This window comes from Podarcis cretensis (genome assembly GCF_951804945.1).
Source record: "Podarcis cretensis genome assembly, chromosome: 1".
NCBI lineage: Eukaryota > Metazoa > Chordata > Lepidosauria > Squamata > Lacertidae > Podarcis > Podarcis cretensis.
The window spans coordinates 137338607-137353118 of NC_137170.1; the positions used below are offsets into that span (position 1 = coordinate 137338607).

General features: G+C 41.3%; 1 protein-coding gene and 1 long non-coding RNA gene across 20 annotated transcripts in view; one reads left to right on the top strand and one right to left on the bottom strand.

The window, feature by feature from the left end:
* LRRFIP1 (LRR binding FLII interacting protein 1) overlaps window positions 1-14512 on the top strand; it is a 104942-nt gene that overhangs the window by 40360 nt on the left and 50070 nt on the right. For 8 of the 19 annotated variants that reach the window (XM_079976398.1, XM_079976384.1, XM_079976397.1 and 5 more), the window contains exons 3-7: window positions 2124-2141; window positions 6783-6830; window positions 8003-8047; window positions 9722-9772; window positions 11310-11354. The exons of 4 other annotated variants lie outside the window; for them this stretch is intronic. In XM_079976398.1, coding sequence (XP_079832524.1) covers window positions 2124-2141; window positions 6783-6830; window positions 8003-8047; window positions 9722-9772; window positions 11310-11354 — 207 coding nt within the window. The remainder of the gene's footprint in view (window positions 1-2123; window positions 2142-6782; window positions 6831-8002; window positions 8048-9721; window positions 9773-11309; window positions 11355-14512) is intronic. 7 more of the 19 variants (XM_079976389.1, XM_079976391.1, XM_079976399.1 and 4 more) reach the window with 3 other exon arrangements.
* The window catches only part of LOC307220187, a 130675-nt gene continuing 116222 nt past the window's right edge, over window positions 60-14512 (bottom strand). The window contains exon 4 of the long non-coding RNA XR_013840762.1: window positions 60-81. This is a non-coding gene — a long non-coding RNA (uncharacterized lncRNA). The remainder of the gene's footprint in view (window positions 82-14512) is intronic.

The window sequence follows — 14512 nt, forward strand, 5'->3', positions numbered from 1 at the left end:
TTAAAGGTCAAAGTCTTCTCAATACAGCCTTCTTTTTCTCATTTTTTGAATTTGTTAATTGTGATTCTGAGCATCTGGAAGCTCTTCCCTATAACATGCTGACTTGGCTATGGAAGTGTACAGAACAGTCATCTACAGTACAAGATTGGGGAGACATTGAAGAACATCAGTCTAATTGGCTAGAATTGCCAGGAAATTACCTTTGTGAAAAACCTTGGAGGATCTTTTTATTCCCTCCCCTCCACCTGTGATAAGATTTCACAGCAGTTGAAGAAACAACAGCAACAAATATCCAATAGCTGGTTAAAACTGAAAAAGCTTTTATGTGTTCATCAAGTAGGACAAAAAGTAGCATTTGCAGGACAAAAAGTAGCATTTGAGTGCAGAGCATGCTTCTGGCCCAGCTGGCTGCTAGGGCTGGACGATATCTGGTTTTCAACACTGTGATATATCACCAGATAAACATCACAATATACTGTTATATCACAATGTCTGAAATAGGGATGGAGCTATGTAGAGGCACTGGCTGGCTTCATGGCTTTTCCTGCCTCGTGATTTTTGCACAGCATGCGCCCACGCACACACACATCATGATTCACAATATATTGCCAGGTCAAAAATTATGATAGTGACATCATGATATGGACTTCAAACTAGTTTTGGATGATATATCGCCCAGCCCTAACACACATCCTGATTTGTGATATATTGCCAGGTCAAAAATTATGAAAGCAATCTCTCAATTTGGAGCCTACTGGCTGCTGCACAAAATATGAGAATCCAGCCTTTACTCCTTGGCAATAGCACTGAGCACTTGGCTGGGCTCCCCCCAAATTCCCACTCCACAACCTATTGAGGAGGGAAGAACTGAGCAGCGATGGTCACGGGAGAGACCTGGGGGTGGGCATGTGGGCAACTGTCCAGATCATGCACAGCTTCTTTTGATTGAGGGTTACAGAGAATAGTGCTGTGTGCCATCAGCTCCTGCAGGACAGAACTGCCACCAAAAGTCCAAACTTCACTGCTGTAATTAATCTAGAGAGGCCTTTTTAGAGAGGACTGAGCGATTATTGTATTCTCTTTTGAATGTTATGGAATAGCTTGCAAGCTCTGGGCTACAACACTGTGCTTAAAATGTTTGCTTGAAGTAATTTTCCATAAAGATACTCTTGAAATGTCAGGATCCATTGTTTGCTATTTAAAGTAGAAAGGTCAGGCTGCTTAAAGTGTGATTATGCAACATATGTATGACATGGTATATAGTCAACAGTATGATTTACACAGAGGTAAGGTTGGTATGCTTTTGATATACTTTATGCTGAAACTAGGGGAGCTTGCTTGGACTGGCAAAATTCCTTTTGTGTAATTCTAATTGGATAAGCAGGAAGTGTGGGGTCCCCCCCCCCTTGTGCTAGAAACTTCTGCAGAAGTAAAACTTCTATTGTGTGTGTTAAAGAAAAATGCCCTATTATTGTCTAAAAGTCTTGATTAACATTTGTGTTGGGGATCAACAATGTATATTCATTGTGAAGAACTTTTTACAGTATAAATATGTGGTTTATCTTCTGTTATGGGAGCTTATGCTGTGCCTCTGCTCCCCAGCACTGTATGTAAAGCTTTAAAAATCAACATTTTTCATTGCCTTTTCTGGTGAACTTGAAGTCTGAGTATAATGTGAAGCCATCTAATAATACTTCTCAGGATATGGCTACATTAATAAGTTGTAGTGGAAGTTGGGTAGGAAACTATGTGTTCATGTTATTACCGAAGCTTCTACTTGGTCTACCAGAACTGCACAGCCATGCAACTCTGGAGTCCTGTGCCTACCTAAATTACAAGGCCAGCGTTTAAAGAACTGGAAGAGTTATCACATTGCTGGGTTTTAACAATCCAAGAGTCATTCTTTGTGTTTTATATGGATCTCTGTCCACAATATTGGATCCAGTGAAATTTTCCTCCACCGCTGAAGCACATAAAAAAAAAAAAAGTTGGCCTTGAACTGTGGTTTATTTCTGCATTCTCATATATGGGTGTATGTGGAAGAAGAGTTCTTTGTGAACTGTACCTACTGAACGCTATTGCCCTTATTTTTCTCCTTTCTTTCCTTTCCTTTGCCAATGTAGATCTATCAAATTCAAAAGGTAGGGTTTGCTTAGCCTCTTGTGTGATTGCATGCACTTTTCCTTTTGCATCAGGGAACCTGATGGCACTTGAGAATTAAACCCACTTAAATATGTCAGGTATGCAGCAGGATTTACTTGGAAATTTATCTTTAAGACTCTCTTGCTTCTACATGTAAAATTCTGCTACTATATTAACATCAACTAAAAGTAAACTTGATCTCGTTGTGAGTTGCTCAAATAACAGCTTCTCCCGCAGCTAATTTACTGATATAGTACTAATCAGGTGAAATATCACAGGATTTGTTCACAATAATTTCTCTTCTTAACTGTGATTTTTTACTAGGCTCTAAAATGACGGCATGGCTGTGACTTCAAATGCTGAAATAGCACCTACCACACAACACCAGCACACCGGTCCATGTGGATTTGTTTTTAGAGCCATAATTACTTTGCATTCCCTCATAACTGATTGATGTAGTCCAAACAAGGCATGCTTTCAGCCAGTAATTGCGTATGGGAAGATGCCTCGTATAGTGGGTAATTCAAAGTTACCACATTGGAGTGGGTGTTTAACTATGGTGTATGGCTGGAGTTATAACTTAATCTTGGACTAGAGCAGCAGAATGTTAAACTGGAATAGCTGTTGCAGGCAACAAACAGCTTTCAGATTTTGATATATAGTAAAATTAAAATACTCTTTGTGGATCCTAACAGTTTTAGTAGTGTATATTTCTGTGACAGCCCATGTTGAAGTTTTCAATAAAACTTCAAGATATGCATATGCAATTATTATCATAGAAGACTAAATCACAAACTGTCTTCATTGGTAAACCTGCTGCTATTTACTAATGAGTCTCCCAGGATTCTGAGAATCAGGCTCCTTTTGCTTGGGCAACCTTCTGTTCTTTCTTTGCATGTTTTCACTTCAGTGACTGTACTTACTAATGCTTCTTGAATGGCAGTGCAAATTAGGCAGCTTCTGAAAATGCTGAAGTTGCTTGACTGCTTTAGTCTTGGACTAAAGGAGATACCTCTTCAGAGGCTTGGAGCTGTTATTTCCTGCATTGTGTATGCTAATTGCTCTGTCTCTTATCAAACCAGGTTTGTAGACTTCTCTAAGGCTTCAGTCAGTTCCTGGGGGTGGGAGGACGCTGAAGTCCCTTCCAGCAATATACAGTAGTGAGCACTGCTGCAAAAGAGGTGTCCATAGTTGTCATTGGGGCATATTGATGGTGCTCATGCCATGGTCACCAATCATATCCTTCCCCACTAACAACTCCCCTCTGTGCAGAGTTACTTTGAAAGTGTTTCCTTTAAAATTGATTGGGTTGTTGAAATATGTGTGGCACATTCTCTTATGAGTTCATGTAAATGTTTTAAAAAGAAGAAAACTAGTGCAAAACCACTTGCTCTGACATCACAGAAACACTTGCTTTTTAAATAAATTTGTTTCATTCACTGTTAGAAACTGAGATATGAAAGCTAGGAGCTAAATGGCACCTTAAACCTAGGTCATGGGCGCAACAACAAGAATACAAAGCCGAAAATGAATGAACTGCAGCTAAAATATTATGTCCATTTTTCACATGGTCTAGTCTTCATTTGAAGACTGCAAAAAATGAAGCCTTTCTTCCCCAGCCTTAAACCTTAAACTTCTTAGGGTTTTGAGGGTTGCTCAAAACACTGCTATTCTGTAAGGGGAGCTGAGAGGCAGAACCCATCAGCTTGCCTTACCCTGAAGTGATTTCTTGGAAGTCGAACAAGCAGGAATTTCTCCTCCCACTCCAGCAGTGGCAGTTTTAATCTGAAATCTAAGATGCAGTACTGTGTCCAGAGCTCAGAAATTGCTTGCGCTAATGAAATTCCCAGTCGCAAAATGCGCCTAGAACAATAGGAGTCTCGAACATTGGTTTCATTGAGCTCATATACCTCACATTCAAGAGAAACGTATGGCTTATTGCCTTCTGGGCTAACCAGATTCACTACGTGCTTGATGTGGATGGAACTATAGGAAATGTTTGCAATTGGGATTTACCGTATTGGCCCGAATATAAGCTGTACTCCCCCCCCCCAAATTCTGACTGAAAAGTTGAAGTGCGGCTTCTATTTGGAACCGAGTGCTGCACGCCCGCCTCCTGGCACTACCACCCTGAATGGGGGACGGGGTGGCTGGCGCTATAAAAGGAATAGGATAAAAAGTTTTGCACATTGTTAGTATGGGCTGTTCAGTATTGGCTGCGTTCTGTCGGCCCTGCTTACTGATTTTGTGCAGCAGCCATACTGCTAGTGGGACCCATTTTGTGTAGTGTAACAGCCAAATCCAGTGGGTGTCTTCTATTTGTGAAAGTTGTTGCATAACTCCTAGTGCAACTGCTATTCTTATACACTGTGACAGTTAAGCTTTGTGTACTACTGCCCCAAGTGCAACTGCTTGTGAAATAATGCTAAATCTCAATCTTCTTGTGCTAATGTTACATTGGCCCTCACTCAGTATTTTTACATAATTTGAACTTCAATTAATGGGTAAAATTTCACCCTTGTAAGAAGCATAAAATTAGTAATTGGGGTCAGTTGCTGAAAAAAACAAATACATTTTAAGGGTGTCTGCAACATTCTAATAGCTAAATAGAAAGCATATAATAACACATTTCGGTAAGCCAACAGAGCTTCTTGTTAAATAGTGTGTCAGGAAGAAATAGGAGTGACTTATCTACTTAAGAGATAAGTAACTGTTTTAATATCTCTACTGGAGTTGGTGTGTCAGGAAGTGTCTCTTCTTTGCAGCTGTGTATTAAATATTAGAGCACCATTGTCGCTCTGCCTAGCATGGAAATGCTTGTCTTCCTCTTAACAATACAGGACAGTTGTTATTCATGGCACCCATCAACCTTCAAGAGAGAGGACTTTTTAGCAGAGGGTTCCCTCGATTTGTAAAAATCCCAATAGAATAAATTTACCTTTCATTCCTGCCCCTGAAACTTAAGTCAAACAAAGTGTGAAGCCACTGTTTTTGCTCAAATGTTCCTTTATAATAAATCTTGACTGAACTGGGTCAGAAATTCAGGCCTGTTGCATCATTCTCCACTTCTTTCTCTATGGAATAATATGCCCTGCTAACAGTGCTCAGCAACCTATTACTGCTGGACTGACTTTAAACAGTGCTGCCATTCTGAACAGAGAAGCTGCCTTGTGGAAAGCAATTTATGCTTCAGTGCCTTCAGAAGAGACGCTCTGGCTTGCAGTCTTGCATGAGCACGTTTGCTTGATCCTTTGTCTGTGTGGTGCTGCAGAGATCCCTTGCCATGCAGGGGTGGGCAACGTGTTGTTTGCAGGGGAGGGGGACATGCAATTTCTGAGCTCTCTTGTGCTGGGAGGAGTATCCAGGAGACTGGGCAGTCGTCTTCTCTTCATTTGCTTTCTCTCTTTCTTGAAATCGTCTTCCTCTGGACTGAGGTGATTCAGATGTGCAGAAAAAGAAGGATGCATTATGTTTCTGACTTGTCCCTCTCCAGACTGCCATAAGTCCCTTTTAAAGCTCCCCTTTAATGTGGAAAGCAAAGTACTCACAATACATGTTGTGGCTTCACTGCTCCCATCCTCCTCCTCTAATCCTCCCCCTCCTCTTTTGCTTTACAGGTTCTGACCCAAACCCTGTTGTCTTCATTTTTTCCTCATGCATCCATTTTTTTAACTGCACCACTCCGCTGTTAACATTTTGCCCTCATAGATATTTGGAATGTTCTTTTTGCCTCTCAAACTGCTCAAAACGTTCCCATCTCCCTCATCTGACTTTTTCTTTGCACTTGGTGCCTCACCTCCTTTCTTTAATTCCTCTGACTCCATTTTCTATTATCCTTGTATCTTACCTTATTTAGATTGTCAGTCTGTGGGTGTGGATTTTTCTGTATTGCAATTATATTTCTACAGTGCCTATTCTTTTACATGCTTGATAAACTTACCACACAGATGTTGTTCTCACTTTATGGTATACTTTTTCTGCACACTTGAATCAGAGAAGTAAATGAATACTTTGAGCTGATCCTACCTTGGTAGAAGAAACAGGTTCACTGCATGTTTCTCAGTTTCTGGGTCCCTGAAGCATTTTCATACTTTTAAAGGCTCTGGCTAAGATTGAGTACCACAGTGGCCTATGGGGGTGGAGAATGCAGTGTGCATATTAACTGTGGAGCTTCAGCTCATGCTGCATTTCCTTTGAGACTCTTGATGCTGAATAAGTTGCTCACCCCTGTACAGATGTGTTTTTAAAGGGCATGCCTATGCTACAGAGGAGGCTGTGGCTATTTGACCTCTAGGTTAGTTGCTAGATTTGTGTGATCAATGTTACTCTGAACTTCACTGATTATGTTTGAGGTTTTTTGATCCTTGAAATATGTCACCCTCTTGCCTTAATTGGAAGGCAGTGAGTATTAATGTCAGTGACTATTTGCAGATTAAGCCCAATTTTCGAGACTTTCATAGTCTTGGTATAGCTACACTGTTGCCATGTCAAGCAAAGTTGAGCTCCAAGTCTATAGTAATGGTTTGGTCAAACCAAATCAATGTATTTTATTGACTAAAGCAAAATCTTTGGTGTAGGCATGCCTATAAACTTGTGTAGTTTACTTTTTCATCTAAGTTTCCACCCTCTTTCTTTCATAGAAATATTATGGTCTGGATACAAAGTTTGGCGACATCGAGCAGTGGATGGTAGGCTTTGTCTAAGAATCCAGATTTGTCTAAAACTGGACATCATGTTGAATAAACTATGTAGCATAACTGTTATCTCTATCTGAAGATGTGTTTTCATTCCTGAACTCTAGTTGTTAAAACATTTTTCAGAATTGGAAGACTGATCAGGTGTACTAAGTCTCAGAAACCACCCTGCCATTTTTAAAATCCAAAGCATTTCTTTGGGACGTCATGTCATATTGCTGAAGAATGTTGCTGACACCTGTCAATTAGCCTCTAGTTTCCATGTACAGACTTATATGCACTAACCATTTATCTGAAGTGGAATCACTGTTAGAGATGTGAGAAAGGGGAGAGGCATGAGGCATTGTTCAGGCACACAGGAGCAGGAGGTGCTTTAATCTCAAGCACTATAATCAGTCTTCCACACTGTTTCCCACTACTCTCCATTGAATAATGGGTACAATTGCATGGTGGTAGTTTGAGGAAACATCTTAATGAACATAAACATTAATAAGAGAGGTGTATGAGAAATGTTAACATATTGTTGATACTTTGCCCAAGCATCCTCGTACATTTCTTCCTGGGACATCTATGTGCTTAATGTGAGGAGGCTATATAGAAAGCTGCCTTTGCTCCATGTTGCTCAGCGTTATTTGCACTGACTGGCAGCAAGTCTCCTGGGAATCTTTCTTCGTCCCACTTGGAGATGGGACCAGGGATGCTCTGCCACTGAGCTTTAGCCCGGCCCCTAAACACTGCTGATCACTGCTGGCCATGTAGATAACTATAACTCAGCACAGGTGAAAGTGTACCCCACATGTGTAGACTATCGGAAACAGACGTACCGAAATGAGCTTCTCAGTCTGTGAACTCAGAACAATTAGAATGTGTGCTTATAGAATTCTTTAGCTCACATTTGCATATTAAGGAATAGAAGTGGATTTGCAAAAGGAATAATTATGTCATGAGATTTCATATACACAATAGATTTCTGAGTCTGGAACAACAATGGATTTCAGATATGGTGAAATACCTGTTGCTATTTTCTCTGAATTATCTTTGAGTACCATCTTTCATCATCAGGTGCAATCTTGCTGAGTTCTTGACCCTAACATTTTTCTTTCAAAGTTCTGTATGCATGCTTCTCCCTTACATTTTATCTTCTGTCTTTCCTTCTGCCTTGGTAGGAAGATAGTGAGCGTTACACCCGTAAATCCAGAAGAAATGCCTCGGTCAGTATTGTTTGCACTTTGTGCTAGAACTTTCATTTTAAAAGTAATGAATAAAAATTAATGACTAAATCTTATCTGTGGAGATTTATGGAGCACCTCTGCAAATTTAGCTGAAACAAAACCCCACATTGATTATTTTTTAATTGAATGAATTGGGAGCAAGATGGGATCATCCACAGGGATCATGGGATCACCATTCCTCTTTCATATACATGTTCCCTCTGTTCTTCATTTTAACCACTGTTATGTCTGCATGGATCTTAAATGTGCTTAATGCTACCAGTAGCTTGGAGGTACTTCTGGATCCTTTACTGTTGCTTGAGGATCAGGGGCAGGCACACTGGGTTCCGCCCCACATTGTGGGTGCCCAGTGCACACACCATCACACCATCACACACATCACACGCATGACGTCACATGGTGCAACAGGCCCCGTTGGACCCTCCAGCAGCTGCAATGTGCTTTCGGAGGGTGCAACAGGCCACGTTGGGCCTCAGCATGCTGCGTGAGGTCATGCATGTGCGCCACATTGGGTTGACTGGCTGGGCACTCACAGTAACAATTTTGTGGGTGCCCCAGAACCCAGGTCCCCTCAGAGTTGGCGCCTATGCTCAGGTGGCCTCAGTGGTGCAGAGTGCCTTCCATCGGCTTCAGCTGGTGGTCTAGCTGCACCTGGGATAGCCTAACTTCTGTTGTCTGGTCTGGTAGCCTCTAGGTTAGCTTACTGCAACATGTTATACGTAGGGCTGCCTCTGAAGATTCTTCAGTGAAGATGGTTTAGAAACTTCACCTGATGCAGAATTCAGCAACCAGGTTGCTCATCAGGGCAAGATGGTTTGAGCATATTACACTGATCCAGGCCAGACGACACTGGCAGCCAATTAGTTTCTGGGTCCAATTAAAAGTGTTGGTTTTGAACTATAAAGCATTAAACGGCTTAGTACTGATATACCATAAGGACCATCGCTCTTCATATGAACTGACCCAGATGCTAAAATCCTCATCTGAGGCCCTTCTTCGTGTGCCTCCTCCATGAGAGGTCTGGAGGGGCAACATGAGAACAGGGCCTTTTCTGCAGTGGCTCCCTAATTGTGGAATGCTCCCCCAGGGAGGTTTGTCTGGGCCTTCATTATAAATCTTTAGCCGGCAGGCAAAAACATTTCTTTATAACCAGCCTTTGCCTGATTAATATTCTATGGCATTTTAAATGTGTGGTTTTTTTTTGGGGGGGGGGGTTGTTTTGTTTTGATTGGTTTTTGTTCTAACTTTATTTTCTTCTTTTATCCTGTATTTTTATCAAGCAAACTGCCCTGAGATCTTCAGATGAAGGGCAGTATGTAAATTTAATGAATGAATGAATGAATGAATAAATACCGTAAATAAATAGATTAACTTTTATGTATCTCCTGCACATAAACTGAAATGTTTTCAGATAACTACAAGGAACGTAAAAAGCTAATAAGGCTTTAGATATTTCTCCTTTTTTGGATTTCATTTTGCTGGGGTTTTTTCCCTCCCTGCTGAATGTTTCCTATATACGTTAGGCTGTGTAGTGTTTTGGTACCTTTTCTTGTATTTCATCATTAAAACTTCTCCCTGGATTATTGACTCAGTGTTGCATTTCCGTCTTTTTTAAATGGTTGTCTGGTATCCTCTTTACTTGCTTCCCTGTAGGCTTCAGATGAAGATGAGCGCATGTCTGTGGGTAGCCGTGGAAGCCTAAGGGTTAGTACTAAGTGACTAAACATTGCCAGAATTGTCTCCTGCATTTGCTTAAGATGGGTGGTTCTGTTCTTCCATTCCTAGATGTTTGATAATTGCCTTTTTCCCACTGTCTCCCAGCTTTCCTTATTCTAACCTGTGAATTTTTTGTCTGCTTGAGCCTGTATTAAAGTAAGCATCAGTGAGACTCACACAGGCCTCTAAGTATGACGGGGAATTATATCTCAATGTGATCTTATGCATGTGTAACAGCCTATATTTTGCACCATTTATATAGCAACTCTTATTGTACAATCAACCTTTTCCCTGGTTGATTACAGTGGTACCTCGGGTTACTTCCGGGTTTCGCCGCTTGCGCATGCGCAGAAGTGCTAAATCGCGTCACACGCATGCACAAAGGCTGTGCTGAAGGTTACAAACACGGTGGGTTGCAGACGTGCCTCCATCATGGATTACGTTCGCAACCCAAGGTTCCACTGTATAACGTTATTAGGAAACCTGACACCTTTTCTATTATTATTTGTATCTGCCTGATGTTACAGTGAATAAAAAATGCATAGCTTTTAATTTAAATTTCAAACGTTTGTGATTATAGGGGGTGATTCCCCACCCGTATTTTAGCCTGGAACTTTTACATAGCAAGAGAGACTGTCAGCATCAAGTTGTTAGACTTTTTCATTTTCCTTACAAAATTATCCAAATAGCATGGCTTGTAATTAAATTAGATGAATGATGTTTCAACCCCCAAGTCTTCTCTGAAATTATTAATCTCAAACAGTTGTTTGAATTTGAATCAAAACCTGATTTTGAGAGTCATCAGATGTGATGAGATTCTAATGGCTGGTATAATGACAGATTTCAAATTTTGCATTCAGCTGAGATTGAAGTAGCTCAGATCTTTGGAGCTTAAAGTTGCAATCATGCTGAAGTAGTGATTAGTAACTTGCAGTCAACTTGGCCACATACATCACTCAGGGGTTCCTTTCCTCCTGTCTCCTGTTGTCAATCCAGACTTGATTCATTGTGCTGCTGCAGCCAGTGGCGGAGCTTCATCCTCCAGCACTGGGGGGCGCGGAGAGCAGGTGGGGGCAGGGCTGGCGCACGACCCAGGGGCATGGTGTGCCGTCCACAGGGGCGTGGTGCCCAGCGTGGGCGGGGGGGGCAGCCACGATGGCACCCCACCAGGATTGCGCTGCCGGGGGCGGTGCACTCCCTCTGCACTCCTCTTCCTCTGCCGGTGGTTGCAACATGAGAACTGTGACATTGTGCTTACTTCCTAGCTGCAGTGGTTTGGTCAGATAGTTTGAATAACCTTGTAGGCAAGTATAATAGAACTCTTATCAGCTGGTTTTTGAGAGCATTCCTGTGTTTTGCAAAAGGGCAGATATTCTCAGTGACATTGTTCCTGAATCCTTTGAGCATGTACATGCATTCATAAATGCTAAGATTTCACTAAGAGCCAAATTTCTATTTCATTTGTGGATATGAGAGAAGTGGGAATTGAAAGCCTTTTCATTCTGCATTCTTCCTCTTGCTTCAGACTGGATTAGAGACAGAGAGGACCAAAAGGATGAACTTCAAAACAGTATGTATTCAAAGGTTCTATCTTCCCCCTGAGAACAGTAACATATGGAAGGTGAAAAGAGAGATTGAAAAACGACTGCATTTTACAAGTGATATTAGCAGTATGTATGTGCTATAGATATGTGAATAACATTGTGTTTCTGGGGAAATGCATTATTTTCAAAACATGTATTTCCATAATAATCTGAGAGGAAAAATGTGGCGCCATATTGTTAGATGATGGGGAGAGAGAAGAGCAACTCACATTATAATATATTATTGTCAGCTTGGAGGAAGAATAGGCTGTTGTCATAAACCTGGGTGTAAGACCCCTTGAATTTAATAGGACTTATACCTGAGTAGAAGTGGTCATCTATTGGCATTTTGCTTTGAAAGGTCCCCATGTTTCGCAGAATGGTAACACAAGTAACATGGGTGACTACTTACCCCTTAGTGCAACTGCTAAGGAATGGAGAAGTAAGCATAGCTTTTCACCCACTCACTCCGCTGAGTAGTTTCTTCCCTTCTTGCAGCACAGCAGGGCCCTAGCTATGTAATGATTATACGATTAGAAGTACTGTCACTTACATTCTTCTCTGATTAGCCACTGGAAGTGCCACTTCATTGGGTGGGGGAGGGCTTGTTTCTTTGTGGTGATGCTCATTTCATCTTCTGATCGAAGGAGCAAGATCTGTAAGGCATTGCTCAAATGCTGGGTATCCTTTGTGACACAGAGAAGAGTTGATGTGACACATTTTCTCTCTCTGTTTCAGGCCTCTGTAGGTTTTCTGAGTACAGTACTCTGCAAAGGCAGCCTGCTGTGGAAGGGCAGAGAAATCATTTGCAATATTTTAGCCAGTGCAGGCTAACTGCAGAAAGTATTTTCCCATCTCTGTTATAGTTCTGTTCCACCTCCCCCCCCCCCAGGAGCTCTGGGCAGTATACATAGATTTCCTCCCCACTGTATTTTATCATCACAACAGCACTGAGAAGGCAGCAAGGCGGAGAGACTAACTGGCTCAAGGTCACCCCATGAATCTAATAGCTCTGTGGGGATTTGCACGTGGCCTTTCCTACTCCAGGAATGACACTTAACGCTTACCCACCCCGCCATGTTGGCTTTAGTTCTGCAAATAAAGCCTGGTCAATTCTCCATTTCATACACCAATTAAACTTATTTTTGTTTTATGCTTATAGCAGATTATCACTGTCTACTTAAAAGTGAATACATTTGCCAGAGTTCTGACATGGATAATCCCAGAAAATGGTCACGGCGCTATATGAAGCTAGTGAAAATAAAACTATACTAATAATCATTTTTTTAATGTCATTGAATTCTACTCAATATTGAGCAGAGCAGATTCGAACATATAGTTAGCAAAGTAAAAACTTTAACACGTTGCAGGATTCCCAAAGAATAGACCAGGGGCATTGAATTTCATCCAGCAGAGCTTTACTGCTGCTGATGCAAATTAACATAATGGTCACAAATCCAGTACATTCAGGATTGGCACTGTCCATAAGAAATCCAGTTGCAGCAGACTTAACTGAAACTTACAATAACTTATAATAAGTCTAAACCTTAACACTAAGGATACTGTGTACAGAACACCAGAAGGGAGATAGCTAGAAAGAGAAAGTGAAGCCCAGGCTCCTTCTGGCCTGAATATTATAGTCAGCATGACCTTGACAGAAAGAGATAAGAGACCCAGTTTAAACCATCTGTACTCAGCTTCTCTGAAGGAAGAACCAAACATCAGGAACCTTCTGCTTGTTCCTCTTACGCAGAGAAGCTTCCAGAACTCTCTTGAATTAATTAGAATAGGAAAGATCTCTACATATCAGATCAATGCTTTCTGTACTAAGAAATGCAAACTGACATTTTATACTGAAAATGGTATAGCAGTATATCTGATCGAATCATTATTTAATATATATTAATATATTCCAAATGAATGATAAATGTACTTCCTTCAAAAACATCACTTTCTGTTAGAACAATATATACCTTGGGCCTCTATTGTAGTTTAAATTTGAGAAAGTCCCCTTCCAAAGACCCCATACAGTCAGTGCTGTGTAGTAACTAAAGTGCTTGTCCTAAGATTAGGAAGACCTGTGTTCAAATGTCGACTCAGTTATAATGCTTACTTGGTGACTTTTTGTTACAGATAGGTAGCCGTGTTGGTCTGCCGTAGTCAAAACAAAATAAAAAAATTCCTTCCAGTAGCACCTTAGAGACCAACTAGGTTTGTTATTGGTATGAGCTTTTGTGTATCTGAAGAAGTGTGCACGCACATGAAAGCTCATACCAATAACAATAATGTCAGGGAACTGCCATCAGACCCAGAGGCGGAGGGAAGGCTCCAGAGCGATGCCGGAGAGGGTCCCAGCAGGGAGAGAGGCAGCCCATCTGCTGGGGAAGGAAATCAACGTAACACCAGGAGAGAAGGGGGGCAGATGGGGGAATCGGAGAAAAGGCTCCAGGACTCTTCACCGGAGACTAGTGGGGAGAGCACGGGTACTCCGCTGCCCACACCCTCCCTGCGCAGAAGACTTCCGTGCAGGGAGAGTAGGAGGAGACTTGGCGTCAAAGAACTTTTTTGCTGGAAGAAGTTTAAGAAACGCCCACTGACGGATTCTGCCAGCGACTGAGACAGCCACGAAGTGAAGGGCTGTCTAGACAGAAAGGGTTCAACCAGGTAACCAAGCCAAGAGTGGCGGCAACTTACGCATGAGCAACCCCCTAGAACCATTACAAATAACAAACTTAGTTGGTCTCTAAGGTGCTACTGGAAGGATTTTTTTTTTATTCTGATGACTTTTATTCAGTCACTATCTCTTTGTATAATACCCGGAACTCCTTGGAGGAAGGGCAAGATAAAATTTAATTAGTGTATATGACCCAATCATTTTGTGCAATGTTCATAGTTTGTAACAAACTCATAGTTCATATAGAGGTTTATTACCAATGGTAATAACTATGATCAAATAAAAAGGGTTTTACTACAATTGTGGTGGGCACATTGAATTATAGTCACACAATTTGTTTATTAGAGGGATACTGAATAGATGATGTCAAAGTCGGTAACAGTGAATAGAGATGCATGTGTTCTGCTTGCTTCACTCTTTTCTATTCTCCCTAGTAAACAACAACATGAAATTAAAAATTTTCTGTATTCT